This window comes from Morchella importuna, assembly GCF_003444635.1.
Source record: "Morchella importuna strain M04M26 chromosome Unknown Morimp01GS006, whole genome shotgun sequence".
Lineage (NCBI taxonomy): Eukaryota > Fungi > Ascomycota > Pezizomycetes > Pezizales > Morchellaceae > Morchella > Morchella importuna.
Genome location: NW_025763403.1, coordinates 464,612 through 486,360, shown reverse-complemented (window position 1 = coordinate 486,360; position 21,749 = coordinate 464,612). Strand labels below are relative to the sequence as shown.

Genomic DNA, 21,749 nt, shown 5'->3' with positions numbered 1-21,749 from the left:
GTGAATGATAGTACGTGTTTGTGTGGAAGGAATGAGGGGTGCGTGTGCATGTGGGTATATGTCCCACTGCCGTGCAACTCGCGCAATCCAATCTCTAAAAGAAAGCAATAAGCTTCACTGCTTTTGGAGCGATATCGGTCAGTAATCATAGCATTCGTATTAATCAGCCCCATACATTTTATATTGTGAACGTAAAAATCCCGGTCTTATCAATTCCAGCCATCTCCATTTGTTAGCGTTCCTTGGTAAGAACTAATTATACCTTGTGTCGAAGATATTATTTTATTTCCCTAAATATTATTACTATAGTGTTCGTCCGTCCGGAGGCTGAAGAGAAGAGGAGGTTAGATTTTGGTGCGGAGCTACCCCAAAACGACGGATTGCACTTTTATAGATATGAGCGGGTAACAAAAGATTATACTAGGCGAATGAAGCGAAGTGATATATTAGATTAAAAGGATAAATCGACCAGTCTCGCTCATAGATCTGTACCGCTTCTTGGTACCAGGTAGCTACTAGCTGTTTTCTTTCTCGTCTTTTTTTTTTTTTTTTTGACTACCTATGTATTACACACCAGTTTCGGTTTCGTTTGATTACCCAAAATGTTTGCACCATCCCGTTTCTGGCCTAATCGATATGTCCAAACCCAATTTACTGGGCCAAATGCTCCAGGACGAAACCCCAGGCGGTCACATCCGGGTTTTTCGGATTATTTCCCGGAATGTTATTTCGCCAGTCCCCACCCCCCTATTGAATACAAATACTCAACCATGTCAAAACATACCCAAAACTAGAAAAAACTGCAGTGTCTGGTGACGAGACTACGAATAAGCGTACGGTGCCAACCCCCCCCCCCCAAAAAAAAGAAAAAAAGAAAAAAAGAAAAAAAGAGAAAAAACCCTGGAACCACTCACGCGCTAATTAAAAGGTCGGAATTCTGTGTGGAGATTCCGCTGCCGCGACTCCCGAACCTTAATTAACGAGTGAAGGCATGTGCCTAGAGTATATCCTCTTACCCTGCCCTTTCCACGCTGTGTCGACCTTGTGTAACAAGAGGAGGACAAGTGGTAGCCCGGACGAGGTCAGGTCATAAGGACACAGTGGTCTCAGCTCGCTGGCTTCTGTCTTTGTCTACTCATTTCTACCTCCCCCTTAGATCCCTTTCCTTCCCCACCACCAACCGGAACACGGATACTAAGTATGCCTGCCACCCAATCTCATAGCTCTCCGAGCACAGATTGTCACTCGCCAACGCCTCCAAGCACAAACTGTCACTCGGCTATGCCTTACTCTTAGTTGATGAGTAATCAATTGGCCAACCGCATTGACCACGTGATATCACTCACTAACAACTTAGAGCATAGACTGTCACTCGTCCACAACTTCACATGTGAGGATAACTATGAATTACGGTAGAAAGACGAGAGAGTAAGCAGTAATGTACATATATATAACCCTTTCTCTTCCACCTATGGCTCTCTGAGCACATACTGTCACTCGCTAACAGCTACAATCCAAATTCGAACACCAACCTGAAAACTCAAAACCCAATCGATCCAAGCACCACCTATCTTCACACCACATCCAAACCGACAAGTGATTCCCGTCCCCTTAGCATCTCCAACACAACTGGGCAGGGACCGGGGCGGCTGGTCTTTATACACCAAGCAACTCTTCGCACAGTTAGCCATGGCCATGCTCTGAACGAGCCATGGACGCACCCTGTCGATAGACGTCCGTAGATGGGTATTCCAACCATTGACAATCGTGCATATATAGAGCATTTTAGTTTCCAGAAGGGCGAGCGCGTCTATAGTGCTGAGAAAACGCGTAGAGAGAGAAAACTCGTCATAGGATATCACCCGGTTTCTATAAAAATCCCACCGAGTTTTCCCGGTTATTTATCTATTAGTCCAGCAATGTACAATGTGAGGTGGCGCAAGATAAAGGCCGGGACTTTGAGATCTTGGATTACGGCAGGGTATATTGCTGCTAAGCAAAATGGACTGCACTTCTCCACATCATTAGCGAGCTAGGTCGTCTAGAGGGCTATCAATATCTTATATCCAATTCGTCTAGTCGACCACATTAAATTCTGGAATAGCACCCGGAGTGTTCGCTAGAGAATCCGAGTGTTCGATCTAGAAACCACGGTTTTTGGTAGGAGATAGGGTCTATCAATCACCCCCGCGAGGTTTGTGGTATAGAATTCCGTCTTTTTTTTTTCTTTCTCCTTTTTTTTTTGCATAGAATGTTGAGAACTAATATTTGATTAATGGACGTTAGTGAAAGTGCTCTTGGGTAAGCACACCGGATCACCGTACTGGTATAGAAAATAGTCAACCACGTGATAAAAAGCGATAGTTGCGTGTGGTGTTCGTGTACAACCTTATATACTTGCTTTGCTTCTAAACACAGAAAAACACTTAAATACTAAACGGTATTAGTCGGTAAGGAACTGTGGTGCGTGGGAGACGGTTTATGACCGTACCCGTTAGTAACTTTATGACCCTGACCCGGTAGCTGACCCTGAACCCTACCACATACGGGTCTGGGAACGGGATTACCGTCAGACATGTCTCCGATGTTTACCAGTACTCGTATTTTACCTAGAATATTATACCACCTATCCTAGCTAGTGCCAAAGTTTTAAGTTTTCTGTTCTAACCTCAGGCGCTTACAGACCCAGATATATATACTGGATTAACCAGAAGCTGGTCGCCACTCCATCAACATCAACGAACCTCAACCCAGCGACAACTAAATCATGATATATTCTTTATTCTACAATGGGATTTATAGAAAAGCATTTACAAGACTCCGCTCCCTTATTTAATAGTTTATCTAGTTACTAATTGAGATATTGATAGGGCAATTGAGTGTGACCTGCTGGCAGATCCAGCTCCGCTACCTTCAACGGAATCGCTCCTAGAGATTTCGCTCGGCGTGGACGCATTTCTCGGCGCGGACACATTGGTAGATGATACAGTACCTGCCCGGTTGGATGAATGTGCGGATGGGCTTAGGTTAGGAAAGATTGGCGGGTAGAGTATGATGTTGGGGTTGCTTGCGGAAACTCTTACGCCAGGAGGTAGCGGAAGCACATTTTTCGGCACTTCAAGGGCTTCTGATCTTTGATTAAGAGTAGGAATGATGAAGGTAACTGAAGGTAGGGGCTTTGATTCAGATTGCTCTTTGGTGTTTGGGATCCGCTAATGTGACTTGTAGGAGTTGGGTAGAAGGAACTCGGTGTCATACTACTTTAAGACGCTTGAGGGATAGCGGGTGATAGGATTGAAGGAGGAGAATTGTACTGCATGTCTGCAGACCTGGTAGGAGTTCCTGGTTTTGATGGGACTGAGTTTGGTTTTCTTCTTTTGGCGGGTGGCTTGCTAATCTTCTGCTCTGCTTTACACTTGAGCTCTTGAGCTTCCTCCGCTGTCAGTACTCTAGTTCTTGACAAGATTCTTTGATCCTAGGTATACTTCTACTTATTTGCATTCCTGAGTTGTGTATTCACATCGATTAAGACTGGCTTCGATGTATACTCCATCTCTGCAAATTTAGCAATCTTTCTAATGCGCTCCAAATAGAATCTGATAGCTCATGTATCACCGGGTCATCCAATATGGATTTCAGTTGCGATTCCAAATCTTTTGGTTTCCTGTGAGTTGTAGGAAGTGTTGTGGGTTTTGCGAGAGTGGTAGGAGATTCCGGAGGCGGTGTTTTTTCTTCGAAATTTGGAAGTTTATTGAGTACTTTTGAAGGACATAACGGCACGATCCCGCACTCAACAAAGGAGTTCTTGATTGATCTTTGCACTAATGTTTTCAACCTCGCTGCATGATAGAGCTGTAAAAAAAGGTTTTCCGATACCTGTAATACCCATTCGAACTCTGTCATCAACCTCTTTCCCGTAGTAGTAATTAAATGGTGAAAATAGGCCGATATCTAAAGGTTGCAAAAGATGTGTCGAATGCGGTGGTAAACAGCAATTATTCTGTTCTTCAAACAATACTCGATGAATCCCCACTGAACATGAGATTCGTGACAATCCAAAATCAAAAGCCGGTATTGTAATGGTGACGTAAGAAGATGTCGTGTAGGAATATCAAAACAACGCTCCAGCCAGACCCGACCCAACTCACTATCTGTCCAACTCTTAGGAGAAGTCGCGAATAACCAATCTTTAGGAACCTTATCACTGTCGGAATGCCAACCAACTTGATGATGTACACCCTTATATATAATAAGAGGGGGACACACAAATCCAGCAGCGCTCACGCCCTCTAAAGCAGTCACCAATTCCCAGTTTCCGTCTTGAGTAACGAATCGTAGGACTTCTTTGAGGAGTGTACGATAACTTTGGCAGATTGCGCATAACTGAGTAGGAAGCCTTTTTCGTTCATATTGAAGGTCCGATCGCTAGTAATATTGTATTTTTCAACAACACTTTTTAAAAGCTCAAAGAATTCCCAAAGAATCTTTGGATTATTGTTCATCGCCCTTGACTGATCTAATTTACGGCTGTAAATCAAACTCAGGTCCGGATGTCTTCCAATAAATCTTTTGTACCAATTCTGCCCCATTTTTGGTAACAAACTCAGGTCTATGTCATCTCTTTTCCTACTAATCGAATCTGCCATCGAGGCAAGCATATCCACCCTCAAAGGGTATCCTCAAGCAAGATATTGAAGACACCATATCACAAGTATCTCCTCCTCCGTAGGAGTTAGAAGCTGCTGTGATGCGTGCGCTCGCTTCTTTTCTGTTACTCCATTAAACCTCGCCCTAACAGCTTCCCTGCATACACTATGCTCAGATGTCGTCTGTCTCAAGGAGGTTGACCGGCCTTCCTTATTGGAAGCAATTGTGTGTTGAATCAAAGATTCTGTGTCATACGGGATAGGAATAGAATTTGGTTTATGAGTTCTAACAGAAGGCATTCTGAAATAAATAAAGATCGGATAGCTGTAGCTGTCGCTAGGTATTGGTATAACTCACTCGCACCCGCTGCTCACCTCTCAAGCTCCTACCTCACCCACCTCCTCTCTTATATTCTTTTTTTTTTTTAAATCATATAAATTGATTCTAGGTACAATTACTGCATGCAGGCATAGCCTATGGCATAAAGACCTATCCCCAATGCCAGTTCCACCAGTTATAGTAGCTATGGTATGCTACCAACCACACTCCTCTTACAAGGTTGACGACTAAGGAAACCCCTGCCTAAGAAAAAGTGAAAAAATTTCCGGATAACACAAAAGAAATACAAAATAAGGAAAAACTAACGATGGCATGATGCCGGTTGCCTACATAGGGGACTTTGGGTGAGTGGTGATCGTGTTTCGACTGTCTTTCAAATTATTGAAAGGAGGGTTTGGCAGCAGTGAGGTACTGATGGTCTTTGAAATGTAACCGTCAAGCTCGATATCCAAGGCAGGAGGTGGACCTATTCAGTGAAGAGTAGGCCCTTGAGTGTGGTTGACGATGGCTAACCGGGCGCATCATGTGAAAATCTCTTTTGTTTTCACATGACCTGAATCATAGAAGAAAAAGGATCGAAGAGACAATTCTTGGCAAAAGAAGCCAAAGAAAAGTCTTTATTAAAGAGGATCCCCTGCTCTTGTCAAGTATTGGCGGCATTGAGAGGAGGTTGTCGGTTGCTTAGGAAAATCATGATGTCCTCTCTTATATTCATCACCCTATTACAAATATGGTGCGCACACTCTTCAAAGTAATATGGTGGCATACGGAAGTGGAACAATTGTGGCTGCAATAGGGCCTCATGGGCCAATAAGAGGGCCCATTTCTAGCCATTCTGCCATCAATCAGTCAGGTTTGCTTTCTGGGGGTATAAATGGGTATAATAATATTCCACTTTGTTCAGTCTTGGCGCATTTTACATACAAAAATACACAATTTCAAATCCCTAAGGCTTTACAACCCAAACAGATATCAAAAATCTACAAAAATAGAACTAAACTCCATCTCTTGAACTAGAATTCTATTTTTCTGCTTTTTCTTTACTATTTTCGTTGCAAAGCCTTAGGCTTTTGAAATTTCGTCGCGATCCGCTACCTTTAAGCATAGGCGCACCATACTTTAAAGAATTTTCACGTTGCAAACTTTCTTCTTCTCAATTTCTAACTATTGGTCGTGACGACCGGCCCCTGCGTCTGACAGGGTTCCCGGTCCAACGCGTTATTGTCTGATGTACATGCGAAGAGCCCTAACCCTGCATAGCAACCAGCCCATCAAAAATTGTGAGCGGGCTGCTAACATGACACTGGCATGCCCAGTATTAACTCAGTATGAGGGGATCAATTATGCAGGAAGTGGGAAAATACATGCACCGGGAATGAGAACTATATACCCTGGGGATGAGAAGACTTGCAACTAGAAAGTAAGAGGAGGAAGTACAGCGACAGGTAATAAGTGATGGAACACCCTGAGAGTACAAACACCAAATGTTGGTGGCGTTTTACCAAAACAGGTATTGCTCTGTTCCATCACTTATTACCCGCCGTTGTACATAGAATAGTTAGCAGCCGATCTCAGGAAGGCTACCTAGTACACTAGTACAAGGCTAGTACAAGACAGCTAGGACATACATGTATGTTGCCCTCTACTCTAATCACACAACCACAGAAGATATAAATGAGTTATAGTCGTTTCATAACCTATCCTCATACAAAATCACCGCAGGTGTTGTTGTCCAGCAATAGCATGCTTTTTTCCAGATGTGCGAGTGCTCTAACCTGCTCAGTATTGCCCTAGTGTGCCAACGGTATCCCCACCGACAGCAGGATACTGTTTTTCTCTCTGTACCGGATCTCTGAATACTTTCAGGAAGGTTTAATATCCGAAATATTGGGTACTATCTAGATATACCATCTCGACGAGATTCTTATTGAGAGATATACATACCTTATTCCATAGGAATAGGCTTTAGACGTTAACTATCTACATAGGGAGATTTCTAGCTATGATAACTTACCCAATAGCTTGGATAGCGAAAAACACCCCCCCGTGCATGGTCCAATGGGTCCTCTCGTTCCTATCGGACTGCAAATGCACCATCCTCTTCCCAGACGGCCCACAAGCTTCCCTACCAGTAGCCGTTGGAGTACCTCAGGGCTCCCCCATCTCACCACTACTATTCTGCATATACGTAGCACCACTACATATAGACCCGGACCCCGGCATCATCATTTCATATGTTGACGACTTTGCCTTTACAGTCGCCTCCCCATCCCACCAACAGAACATCGCCCTGCTAGAAAGTGTCTTCCTCAGAGCAACAGATACAGGCACACCACGCAACATTCACTTCTCCCTCCCCAAGACAGACCTCATCCACTGGCGTACCAGCGCCGACAGAAGCGTACCCTCCACACTCCCCATTTCTCTCAACCCGACCCCCCTCAACCCTAAAAGAGAAATCCGCTGGCTGGGCCTCCAGCTCACCGATAACCTCAACACCTTCAACCACTTCTCCAAAAGATGGGCCTCAGCGCAAGCATCCTTTGCCATCATAAGAGGTTTTGCCTCAGCCGGCAAAAGTCTCACTCCCCTCAACTGCCGACGACTAACAGTCATGGCAATTCTCCCCATACTCACATACGGCGCCTCCATCCTCGTCCCCACAGCACGAACACTCAAGAGGCTCGAGACCACCTGGCATTCAGTCCTCAGGTGGGTCACCAACTGCTTCAGATCAACCCCCCTCTCCATACTACAAGCCGAAACATCGTTCCCACCACTCGCCCTCTACATCCCCTCCCTACGCATCAGATATGCCGCAAGAATCTAAGTAGCATCCCCCGCATATAACCCAGTCACTACGTGCACCCCAGACTTATTCCACACCCTCTCCACCTACAGAGAGACCTCTCACCGACATCTACTAAGAGGCCGCCCAAACCCACCCATCAACTGGAACTCGGCCAGGAAAGGGATAGCCCGCCTCCCCATAGACGACCTCTGCCACACTCTGCTCACCAACTCTCCCATCTTCTCCCAGAACCCCAATACCATCCACCCGGGTCTGGCGCTCTCTATTAAAAGAGACACCCTGCAAACCTGGAGGAATAACCCCCTCCCACACTACTATAAATTCCCAATCAACACACGGCCACACCCCCACCTTAAACTCGACCGCTTCATCGCAGGACGCATATGTCAAATGCATGCCCATAAGAGCTACCTAGCGGCCCACCCAACATGGATGACCCAGGACCTCCCCCCAACATGCCCCAGATGTCTCCTCGAAGACGAAGACCTCGAACATGCCATCCTACGCTGCCCTGAGCGCAGCGCCCAGAGGGCAACCCACATACTCTTTGCAAAATCTCTCGATGACCTCTGGTCACCCCCCTCCTCACTAGCAGCCCTCTCCTCATACATAAGGGACACCAAAACCGGGTACCCCCCACAAATGGGCCCACCCATGTCGCCACCTTACGACTTATCCTCAGACTCCGACCTCACCTCACTCTCATCAAGCTGGGCCTAGACCACCCTCATCCACACCGGGCCCAAGAAACAGGCCACAATAAAAACGCCGTGATCCCAACACCTAAAAGTGTCCTCTCTGCTCTCTTATTTTCTCTTCTCTCATATGTCCTGCCATAAAATTGCATAGCTGGTACGAAAGTATACCGCCTCAGATGGGGACGTCCGAATTTCTTAGTTTGCTGGCCAGTAGGAGGAATGCCAGGGTCTCTTCTCAACGTCTGCTTCATGTACACTCTTTCATTTGCCCTTCGTCATGTTCTCTTCGGCGGTTTGGTAGGGGAGGGGTGTTGTTCACGCCATAGCCTAGGCTCCATGTGATATTCTTGTACCCAGAAATAATTGAAACACTGATTTAAAAAAAAAAAAAAAAAGCTTGGATAGCGAAATATAGCCGATTCTGCAAGTTTGATATTTTATCCTACCAGGTGGAGTTTAATTATCATTATTATTATAACACGGTAGCTGTATATACACATGCACCCGACGAGATCGCTCGCAAGCTAGCCCGTTAAGCCCCGAGGTTCTTCTCATAAAATGTCACCACTAATGGGCACGGGACAGAACGTCTTGACACTTTGTCTCGAGATACGAGGCGAAATAAAACGTAGCTAGAACGAGGGGGGACAAAACATGGCAAAACTCAAGATGTCTCTCCTCGACCTGGGTGGTCGTCTGCTACTCGGGTGTCGGGGCGTGTGGCGCGGGGGAGGTAGGGGGTGGGTGTGTCAAATTTAGAGGAAATGTTTTTGTATGGGAACCGGAGAAGACATCAGCGTTAGCCTAGACAGAAATATGGTAGTAGATCGATTCTCCAATTAATTTCCGTAGATTGATTAGTTGACTCTTTAAGCGGTAAAATACTACAATATCACGCGTACGGATTGGATTTACGATATATATTAACTAGTAGCGGCCCACCCCGCGGCCGCGAGGTCTTGCTCTTGCTTGAGAATCCCTCATACTTAAAAATCTTTTTACATGTAATACTTACCATCTCCAGTACACAGTTAGCCAGCTCCAGTAATTGCACTTAGCCACCTCCTCCAATAATAGCCCATTTAAACTTAGAATATCCAATTCAAGCTATCATTTTGGTATTTCCCGGATCCCACCTCTAGGTAATAAGTGAGAGAACAGAGCAATACCTGTTTTGGTAAAACGCCACCAACATTTGGTGTTTGTACTCTCAGGGCGTTCCATCATTTATTACCTGTCTCTGTACTTCACAGAAGCAATTATGAGAACGCGTACAGTCGCAAGCTCGATAGGCCTGAACTCAATACCCGGATCCCTTGGGATTTTTTATTTTCTTACCAACTCTTTGCGATTCTTGGCATTCGCCATAGCGAGGTGTGACTGTAATTAACCAACAATTTAGGCAGCTATATTCGATGAGCAATATCTATGTTTTCATTATTGTATCGGTGATCTGTTGGTCTAGCCAACTTCAGAAAAAGCAAATAAAAGAGGCGCGCTTTAGTGGGACTAAAACAGGTACTCTAGATCGCATGCACCCCGCTAAATCCATGTTCCAAGCCCAAGAAGCTTTCGCCTATCACGGTGGTTGCAGGTCAAAGGAGACATTTCTTCGCTCGGACCGCAATATGCAACACATCGAACATACTCTCATTCACTAGGCGTTGAGTGCCAAGGAGCTCTGATTCAATGGGGAGTGCTTGGCCTTCTTTTTGGTTGAACCCGTTAACACGGTTCAGTGAATGATAGGACCTACTCTCGCGGTTGAGTTTTGACTTACCCACGTGACGCTATTTAACAAATGCGGTTTTTTATGCTTCTCATAAGTCATGTGATTAAGTTGAAACTCGGCCGCGCGAGTATGTAGCGTAAAATCTTGCGCGCGTCTAGCATTTCGCATTTTTCCCCTTCGATCTTAGATTCATGACTTGCTCAAAGCTTGTTTTCCACAACCCAGTGTTTGGGGGGTCTGCCCCGAGCCATTGGGTCTCGACCCGTTTTGGTGATTCCTGAAGTATGCAAATAGTTCTGCGGGAATAGGGAATAATAAAAGTTGTTCATGTATTTACATCCGTACGTGTGTTACAGGAACTACGGAACACTGTTCTAAAGACTTAAGACAGTGAGGAATACGAGTGACGGGTTGTGATGCGAGGACGGTCGGGTAACGAAAGGACAAGCATAGAAAGGTATCGGGTAGTGTGGGGGCACGCGGTGTTACCACACTAGTGTTATACTATTATGACGGCACGCTTACTATTAGGTGTCTCACCCGGAATAGAATAGGAAGCGGGGCTTACGGCTGTAGGCTGTTCTACTTAGGGAAGTAGGTCTAGGATAATAGTATGGTACAGCCCGATGACTGGCAATTGCAAGGTTCATAGTTACGTGTCGGAATTAGAATGGAGGACGGAACTATACGGGGGGCGCTTTTCTATCTGAGTTATCTTCGGGAGCATTATCTTATTCTATTTATTGTTGTATCAGTTAGTATTAGGAAGCGGGCCTTGGCATAGGTTCCAACATGTATAAATAGGGCTGGATTCTGCGAAGACTTGAGGGTATCATCAACCAGCAAGTCAAGGGAATCCGGTTTACAATATCATCAGTTTAAACGCTACAGAACTATCGCTTAGCACTGGCCATTTCCCCAAACAACGTGATGCATGAATAAAACGAAAAAATACATCCGCACGTGTAGCACAGGAGCTCACGTAAGTGATGTTTGTTTGCTCTCGCGAATTAATTGCCTTATGCCTTGATACAATAACATCCGCCACCACCGGATCTCGTTAAGTTACTACTCGCGTGTATTTTGTATGGCAGATCAGCGCCACTCCATACAAATAATCCCTGTTTCGTCACTTGCATTTTCTGGTTCTTTATGCTGTACGCGAGTAGAGTCTATCGAGATCGATGGCCGACCGGATACCAGAAGAAGCGCTCCCCCGCATAATCTTACACCTCGCCAAAAGAAGTCGCAGCTAAGCATAAGGACACCTACACATCCTCCGCCAAGCTCCCATTTGCTACCGGTAGATTGTAGAAACGTGGCGTGTAAACATTTGAGCAATAGCATTACGATTTAGAGTACACCCATATGCAGACCCAGTCCAGTCCTGAACCGCAAAAAAACTACGAGTAGATAGAACGCAGGACCCGATAACTTGTTTTGAGAATAGACTTCGGGCAACTCCTAAAGCAAGGATTGGTCAAAAGTCTGCCCACATGGTTCTCGGCACCCACACCACCCTACTCGTCATATATATGGAAGCTCTCACGCAGGCATATTTTATGCATAAAGAAACAACATTGATGTTTTTTTTCCTTTTTCTTTTAACTCATAGTTTCATTGATTCTGGGTACAAACAAAATTGATGTACTCGCGCGTTAATTAAAAGGCCAGGATTTTTTGTGGGATTTGGTTGCAGCAAACCGACCTTTTAATTAACGAGCTGGTAGCATAGAGCTCTACATGGTACATTGGTTTTGTGATGACATAATGGATCTTCCCCGAGCTGGTGGGAGGAAGAAGATTTACAGCCTGTGCATCGACGTCTTTATGGTGTAGAGCTTTTCCGAGAAGGAAATATCACCCATATGTAAAAGCTTACTCGGTTGCACCACCTATAAGTAGTAGTTAGTATACATCATTACGCAACTCTCATGACCAATAGAGTAGAGCGGTTATATCATCTTTCCCTTCCGGAGACATTTTCCGTCTCGATGGAAACGAGACGTTGTTTTTGCTTTACTTTGGCTTACAATACTTTGCTTGGACCGATATTTGACCCCAGACAACTCAGGGGAAATACGCGAGCCAGAAGATTAAATAAGAAAGCTGACTGATCCATGGATCATTCAGAGTTGTACCGGGTGCACACATAGATACAGCTTGCGGTAGAAATATGGGAGGAGTCCTATTAGCTTGCCCAGCCACAGAAACCCTGTTTTTAGACCCGTGTTTCTACAATAATTTTACCTCTCGCTGTACTTGCTTACAAGCATATGAACCAGAAAATGCAAATGTCTATTTTGTACGGCAGATCCGCGCCACTCCATACAAATAATCCTTGACTCTCGAACTCGCATTTTCTGGTTCATATGCTGGTAAGCAAGTACACCGCTTTTGATCTCTTCAGTGCCCTGACCCCACTTTTCAAGGCTGGCTGAGACCCCACTTGATGCCGGCCCGATGGTTTCCAATGGGGCATGCAGTTTAAGATTCCAGGCCAATGGTTTTCAGGGCTCTAGGGGGCTTGTGGTGGTACTGTTGTTCACGGGGTATTGGCGGGTACTGGGTGTTGGCGGATAAGCCTAAAAAGAGACGGCCAAGCCAATTTTTGGCTTCAATCCGCCAACACCCAGTATCCGCCAATACCCCGTGAACGACGGTACTCTATCCCTTCCACGGATGAAACTTGTCAAATTCGCGACTTCCCTCTTTCAGCTATCATTAGCCTTGTGTGGTAACTTTTGCTAATTCTTAATTGGTTCTGTTGTCATTATCAACCGTAAATGGGAACACAATTCCCCTACTAAGTGGTGCACGGTCCAGGTCGCGAATTTGACAAGTTTCATCCATGGAAGGGATAATTCAAGGTTTCTCCACGATCTGCAGACACATGGGGCGAACCAAGGAATAGGTACTGTGGTTCACGGGCTTGGCTGCCTCTCTTTTGGCTTATCCGTCAACACGGTCCAGTGTCCGTGAACGACAGTAGGTCGCCGTCTCTGGGGCGAAAAGAAGGATCAAAGGCCCAGCTATAAGGGACCTTGCAGACAGCCATATCCTACCACATGTAGTTCGGATTCATATATCTAATATTATAGCTCGGCATCAGTATACAGAGCATCGCAATTTTATCGATGTGTCTTATATAGACCCGGAGGTCCCTCGATGGACGTCTTTGGCGTGGGTGAAATCAACCAACAAGCCAGCACCTTCCAAACAGACGTACATATTCACAGAATGTCGGCCTACGTTGTCGAGTCATGGACCTTATTCTCGGTCGGAGCAGTTGTAATCTTTATGCGTCTGGTAGCACGGTTGAAGATGGTCGGCTTCGCGGGCTTAAAACCGGACGACTATCTGATGTTTATTGGCCTGGTAAGTACATGCATAAATGAACCCACCTATTAAGCTAATTACAATATAGTAATCTCTCCCAATGCATGTATCTGGTACTAACTAAGCTATAGATCGTATATGCTGTTGAGTCAACGATGGCTCATCTCGTAGGAATTGCTGGAGGAAGCAATTTTGGTCTCACGGAAGTAGAACGGGAGGCTCTCACACCGCATCAAGTCCAAATGAGGGTAATGGGGACGAAGGCATTTATGGTGGGGTGGTTTACCTATACGGGTCTTATATACATCTTGAAGCTGTGCATGGTGTTCTTTTTCAAACGCGTAACGTTAGCAAACCTGAATTCCCAGGTTTTAGGCCTGTATTGACGTCTGTTATCGGGTTTATTTAGCTTTGGGCTCGACCGACAAGGGTTGATCCGCTCGTGTTTTGTGAGTGTGGGGGTGACTTGGATTGTTATCATACTTACACTTTTCTTGACTTGTAGGTTCGTTAACCGACTTTTCTTTTTCTGTAGTCTCTTTAATTAAAATTGTAAGACCCTTATGCTGATTTTACTCTTTAGACCTTGGTACAAGTCGTTCCAGGTACTTAGTCAACCAGCCATAAAATTTATTCCAATGACTCACATCAATATGTTAAATTTGCTAACCCATACGATGGAAAAAGGTTGTACCTGATCCAGGCTGTAAGTCTCCTCATAGTTCATTGTTTTCAACGGGGCTAATCATAGATTCTTCTTAGTAATGTGCCAAATAGAAAATCCAGTGTATTATCTCGTAGTTTTGATTCTAAATCTTTTCACGGATGGCTTAATTATTTCCGTACCATTACCAGTGAGTACCCCGCCCACGCACCCAGCCCCGAAAACGATCGCGCTAGCCAACTCTAAACGGCTAACCAAACCTATAGTTACTCCTTAGAACCCGCATGCCAATACAGCGTAAAATGTTCCTCGTCATCATGTTTTCAGCAGGTATCTTCGTGATGATAGCCGCAGTTCTCCGCTGCGGATTCAGCTTGACGGTGCGATACCAAAAGCTTACAATTGTACTAAGACATAAACTAATCCTCGAACAGGACTCCAAGAATTCGTCTACCGCGGCTATCTGGGCCTGCCGTGAGACGTTCGTCGCAGTCCTAGTCGGAAATGGCCCCATGATCCGACCGATCTTTTCGCAACGATTCTGGAACGGTAGACCCAGCACCTTTGAGAACTCCCATTCCAGTGGCGCCTCAAACCCTAGATCGATTGAGCTTGCGAACAGGAAGTTGAGAATGGGTAGTACGACCCTTAATACTTCAGATTCAATGGAGCATATAGTGGATCCAGAACCAGCGTTGATGATTAAAACTGAGGTCTCATATGAAGTGTCATCGCAGGAGGCAGGAAGTTTTGAGAGGGGTATTGGAAGCCCGGGCTTGGGAGGCAGGAACGGGGCTGGAAATTTATACAATGGATATTCGGCAACTGTTAGCGGGAATGTTTGATCGATATTTATGGATGATGGGTAAGCTGGCTGAATTCATGAAAGTCATCAAATCCGGAATTCATATAGCCATTGGGTTATTTTTCAATTAGATTAGAGCTACAACAATAGGCTATATTTAATTTACCATTGACTGAGTCAATAATTCTGGATGTCGTCTTTATACTAGTACTATCATATCATGTTACCGGCTTTATGTGTGTTAATTATATACACATGCATGTATATATGTAAATGTCTTCGTTCTCGATACTTTCGACAAGGTAAATCCCAGACGCCGACGGCTAGCGGAGCTCTGGTCTCGTTCTCAGACCTGTGCCCCCTTTTTTTTCGTGTCATGTGGTGGTTGACTATGCTTCAGACCAGGGCGGCCTAGTCTGTGCTTACCTAGAAGGTTTGTGCCAGTCCTTTTCTTGGCCTGATTGTTATCAAAGGCCCCGGCTTCTATCCCCTCCTCCGTTTTCAAATAGCCATGGTGGGCAGCAGCATTATTTATTACATCAAGACTTGATCTGTTGCTAACCCCGCTGTGGTTACCTCGCTAATCTAACCGTGCTAAAAAGCAGTGAGATTTCCGATAATTTAAGGAATACCGTCGCCAAATGTGGGGATCTGCCCGAAGCCATCCAAGGACCCGACGATTTCGCGAATGGACCCGCATAGATCACTCACTAGCACCGTTTTGTACATAGAGAGCAACTCGCAAGTTATAGCAACGTAGTAGCATAGAACTACGTCATACTTGTTCGTTACGATCAAAGGACTAGTTGCCATTAGGACACTAGGTTATTAGGAATGAAGCGAGGATAATCTTCTCTTCCCTCTAGCTTTCATCATCACAACCGCACCAACTGCGATAACCCAGACATTACTGGCGTTGACCACCATATACCCAACAATGTAAAAGTATCCCCCGTTTCTCGATTCTGCCTAAATAGAGTGAGATCGAGAGGTTAATTAATTGATAAAAATAAGGGATCTGTGAATAAAAACCAGAATCTTGGCACCCGCTTTAGGGCAGGCAGCACTTTTCGAGATACGAAGGGTTAATTAAAATGCACACAACCAGAAAGATACCGTAGGATCTAGCAACGAAACTACCGCATGTTCATAGTCAGGCTAGGGTTGAGCTTCAGCAACAGAGTGAGCTTTGGCTAGGGGTTCGAGGGCAAGTAATTCGATGAGCGCGTTCGTAATATATTGAACTACGAAATTAACGCCGTATACTACCATCCCCACAAGATCACAGTTCACCGTAGTAGGGTTCGTCCCCGCCGAGGTTGGAACCAGCACCCGTTGACTGTCGCCCTCCGAGCAACCAGAGCGAACACTCAGTTTATTAATCTTAAAGCCAACCCTAACCCTGATATCCTTGTAGCGCGCCTATCTGGTCGATCGGAGGGTGTCATACTTCTCTGTTGATATTAATCAGCTGCTAATTACGTATTTCAGGCACGCCGTAAGAGCGTATCCCGTAGTTAAAGCAATTGATTCGGGTGGCTTATTTTCAGCCGTGGCTTGTGCCTTGATCCCACACCGATTCGGCTGCCACCCTTTTTCTTTTCGAAAGTATTTTGTCTCAAAATAGATAACATCTAAATACCGTATTATTGGTTAAGGCGTGCACGCATACAGAACTACAAATCCATATCACTACATCATGGTTCAACAACATGCGGCGCGAGTACAACGGGATTAATTGATTGATTACTGCATTACTAGTATGCAACCCGAGTACTGCGGGTTATAATATTAAATCCGAATTACAACAAACGTATGTAGCACAAACACTACAAACTAAAGAATGCGACCTTTATATACCAGGGGTATCTCTCAGGCTGCGCGGATTTGGCCCGGCAGATCATGGCAGCTTCTATATACAAATTACGATGGCTCATATTACAAGGACATCGCGCACCACACGCAGGACTACCACTAGCAGTACTGGAAGCATCGATCCTGCACTCCGCTATGTATTTGATCTCATGACTGCGTTTATTATGACTGCGTCAAGCTCAGGGTGTGTGACATCTATACGGTGCAGGGGTTCCAGGATTCGGTGGAGGAGTCCGCTGTAAGAGTCTCTTCATGGATTGACGGATGCTGGGCGTAAGCCGCAGCCCATCTGTATAGGCCTTGGTTGCTTTCTAACTCGGTGAAATGAATGGGCCGCCGGTGGAATTTGTGGAATTTGTGAATTGTATGAGTGCTTTGGGGTATTGCTAGCAGAAATTTAGTACTTGGATATAAGGAAATTCATTATGAGGTGTGTCAACGGAAATCAATGATCGGTTTATGAAGGAACCACAGACAAGCTTGTGAATTCAGCCGAGTTTTGCTATGTTCTTATCGGAAAGGCTTGGATGGGGGCAGTGCAGGAGGACTCAGTGCACTGCCTAAAGAGAGATTCTAATCCTATATTATCTATAGAAACTGAAGTTATGAACGAATTATCAATCAATGGAAACTAAAGCTTAGTGGGTCGAATCACTTGAGCGAGTGATATTTCATGAAGCTCTTTGCATCATCGGCGAAAAAACGAGCTTCGCTAAAACGACATCCCTCGTCTCTCGTAGTTTGCACCAGATACATTGCACCAAAATTCTTGTTTTTTCACCAAAAACCCCTTTCCGGCTCGTGAGATGTCGTCCTTGGTCGCCTAGGTAACCAGTGATAAGTCGTGACACTAGTCCTAATACGGACTACCTTCTTGACGCGATTTCGACACCTCCGTATATCAACTCAATCACCTCTCTACGCCTGTACCGATACCCAGACAGACTTCAATCTAGCCCACAACAAATCGATCATATTGACAGGCGTGGAGGTAGTTAGGGCGCTATTAAAGAATGTGCAGAGAGTTGCATAGATGGACAGACAGACGAAAGATCGTCCTACTATAGTCGATTATCCTTTGCCGAGTGAATTCGTCTTTTCAGCAAAAAACCATATCAAAACTCGTCAACAGGACCGGAGAAACCTCGAATCGGCGTATGCCTCTGGTTACAAGGACGACTTCTCGAGGTCTTTAGATTGAATGATGAGCTAATATCGTCGGGGTACCTCCATGACCAGGCGCCTATCTAAGGCTGGTAATTGATTTTAGTATGCATAGGCGCAGCAAGACAAGAGCTGTTTCTTTTCTTCTTTTTTTTTGGCTGATATCGTTAATTTGTTGCTCTATCGGACCCAGAAGGCTCGTAGAAAACAGTAATTGGAAAAGTTTTTACAGTCCCCCGTTTACTCACAATCATTATAAGACTGCTATTACAACAAAAAAAATATTAACAAAAAATAATCATCCTCCAGTCACAAGATAAGCTTAGTGTAATCACGCAGTTAATAGCCATGTTCTCAAGGTTGTACTTTTGATACTCTACTATCCCATAGTAGGATGAAAGTTGTCAAACTTGCGACCTGGACCGGCACCACTTAATAAGGAAATTGTCTTGCTTTTTACGGAACAGAGCCAATCAAGAATTTCCAACAATTACCACACTATGCTAGTGATAGCTGGAAAAGGGAGGTCGCAAGTTTGACAAATTTCATCCTACCATGGGATACAGTGGCCTCTGTCAGCAGTGTTAAAAATATCGTAGCTACTACTTCCGGCTAGCAGATGCTGATCTTTTTTGTATTACGCGTGCAAGGGTAAGTCTGTAGACAGGTGGCGGTGCATTGGAGGGAGATTCCTGAATATTGCTTGTGTGTCACCGCCACCTGTCTACAGAATTACCCTCACAGGCGTAGTACTAGGGTGTAGCGAAAAGTGATCAGAACCTGATAAGACAAATACACGTATTCACCGCAACATTCACTTGTCAGATTCTGATCACTTACCCTCAACACCCGGTACACTAGAACCACCCTTACTATCGAGCTAGACCTTGTCCGGCTTAGTATACTTAATAAATTAGCGTACATCTAGAACGCCATGTTTATTGATTTTCAGGCACGTGACCCGGGCCACCTAACGTCTGGCTCAAGTCAAGACCATCAAGTAATTTTTATATGTTTGTTTTATTCTACATAAATTGTTGGCGGGGCGCGCGGCTACTTGGTGAAATACGTTAGTTTGGTATCGAATTTATTGATCGAGTGATATTTCGTGACCCTCGGTATTGATTGATTCATTGATAATTCCACCTTGCTTGTGTGTAGCCCGTAGACTATGAAAGCCTCAATGTCGTTGAGATCAACAGTCCGATATTAACTTCTTCGATACCCGAGTATTTAACGCTTCTCTGGGTTAAACTGAAAAGCCTGGGTAAGGGAATAGTGTTGGGCCAGGTGCTTAAGTTGCTTTGGCGGAGCGGGCCGGTGCCCGAGTATACCCATTGCGGCCCTCTCCCACAGTACGAGGCTCTAAGCCTTATAAAGTCGACTGCCTCGTCTACCTCATACCCATAAGCTTACGAGCCTTTCCATCCTTTGTCCACTCACCTAAATAGTTTACTTACCCTGGAGGCGTAGCCAGTCATCCCGCGTGCTACCATCTGCCATCCCCCTTCCCTATTGTAAAATCCGGAGACGACAACGTACCCCCCCCCCAAAAAAAAAAAAAACTCGGAACGAAGGGTTTGAACGAAATCCGACTATCGATGTCCGACATCGTGTTCATTTTTCATTTCCCCCACCCCGGGGGGTATGTGGGGGCACCTAAATCTGTGACAGGAATTTGTGTAGATGTACGAGAATTTGCCGAGAAGGTCAAAATTTACATTTTTGGCAAAAGAGGTCGCATACCCCCCGCGCACCTCGTATATTGCAGTTCACATTGGCGGGTAGCGGCGAGTGATATTCTGTGGTCCAATCCACTACGGGTGTTAAGAACCACAACAGTCCACAACCCCACTCTACCAAACCCAACCCTACCCGAACCTTCCTTAATATACCTAATCCGTGAGTGGCTTAATTAAACATGCCTTACGAAACAGCCAACAACCCGCACGCCCATCTCATCCCGCAAGTTTTGAACCCGTGAGTGACAACCCATGAAAACCTAACCCTGAGCGAGTGATGAGTTATGACAAAGTAGAAATGTGCGAGTGATGGTCCATGTCCCGATTGCCATTTCAAGACGGAACGGGTCTAGGTGTTGAGGCATGTGGGTCGGCAATAGGAACGGCTGCGGGGCAGATCGAATTGTGTCAGTTCGCTTAGGCGGGGAGGGCATTGTGGGTGATAGTATGGGGCCGTTAGGTATAGGTCTGGGTGTCACGCGCGCGCGGGTGCGCAAATTGCCTTGTTTTAGGCATAATCGTGAGTTTTGCTTAGGATTAGGTACACATAAGACCCTATTAAGATATTTTTCGTTAATAAATCTTCCGATTGGGGTCACTTGCGGGGAAAATAAGGTCCCTATCGGTTAGGGCCATGCACTTTGCCGGGTTCTTGTATCGCTTCTCTACATTCTCTTTCACCGGCTCTGTCCCTCTACTACATCCGTTCAGTCTATCATCGCCCCCTCCCCATCTCCCCCCAATCATCAAAACAATCATCAAAATAAGGGCTAACCGGAAAATCTAACAGCAGATCGCTCTGAATCAACCTCCAAATCCGCTCCGGATCCGCTGGATCGACACCCAAGTAAACCTCCGAATCCACCTCTGTGAGTGATCTCCTCATCTTCCATCAATGAGCATGAGTCTAGTCTTGAGTGCTCACTACTCGCTATTTTGATAAAGCCTCCGAACAGATATATAGACTACTGAATCCACCTCAAATCTAACTATTCAAATCCAGCTCTTCAAATCCGGCTAATCTTCAAATCCGGCCTCTCAAATCCACTTCTTTGAATCCATCTCTTCGAGTCCAGCAGCAAGTCTAACACCGAATCGATCACCGAATACTAAATTGTAAGAGGTGTATCGAAAGAAATATCGTTGGTGATGGTTCTATTAGGAGGTTCGGAGGGAACCTCCTGAAGTACTCTACTAGAGTGTCATAATGACTGCATATCTCCTCCACTACAACATCTGTAACTACTATTGTACACATTACTATCTCTATTAACGGCCCCCTCCATAGATACATCACTAAATAAACAATCGAATTAGGGCGATAAATGGGTAGGCAGCCAGGCAGGCTAGGAGTATTACAGAGATCGACTCCGAACACCGGATAGAGGATGTATATGCGCACATGTAGCTAAACATGTAAATAATTTGTAGAAACAATTGAACCACAAAAAAATTCGTTACGGCAAGCCGATATGAAAACACGGGTGCCGAGCACCTTCGCTTCCCTTCTTCCCCCTACGAAGCACCCCTTTCTCCCAGAACCCACACCCCAAACCACCCCCACCGCCACCTCCTCAGCCCCCTCTACTCCTCCACCTCCAACCCCACCCCATCCACCATTGGGAAGCGCAACATGGAGTATCACTCACCGCTTTCTACTGCCTCATGGGCTATCACTCGACCCCCTGTTACTACCCTATGGGAGCCCGCTCACCTCGTGAATGACGATGGGAGGGGCGTGGGCGCAACTGTGATTTGTGCCTTTTCTTTTTTTGTCAGTAGCCGATTTCGAAGTCTGCTGGTGGATGACACTCCGTCTAGGAGTTGAATATGACCCGGGCTGTGTGCCTGGTTTCAGGCCCCCCGTTTCTTCATCATACCTGAAAAGCGATTGTTCGGGTGGGCGGCCGGTGGGTACGAACATACGTGTGC

The 21,749-nt window shown here is 45.4% G+C and overlaps 1 protein-coding gene across 1 annotated transcript; it reads left to right on the top strand.

Moving 5' to 3' along the window:
• Positions 1–13,396: 13,396 nt before the first annotated feature.
• Positions 13,397–15,076, top strand: LAJ45_03000 (uncharacterized protein; the record flags this gene model as incomplete). Its single annotated transcript, XM_046112590.1, has 8 exons — positions 13,397–13,606; positions 13,699–13,913; positions 13,977–14,072; positions 14,151–14,172; positions 14,255–14,273; positions 14,330–14,421; positions 14,498–14,611; positions 14,666–15,076. The coding sequence occupies 8 exons, from the start codon at positions 13,397–13,399 to the stop codon at positions 15,074–15,076; spliced, it is 1,179 nt and encodes a 392-aa protein (XP_045974079.1).
• Positions 15,077–21,749: the final 6,673 nt, after the last annotated feature.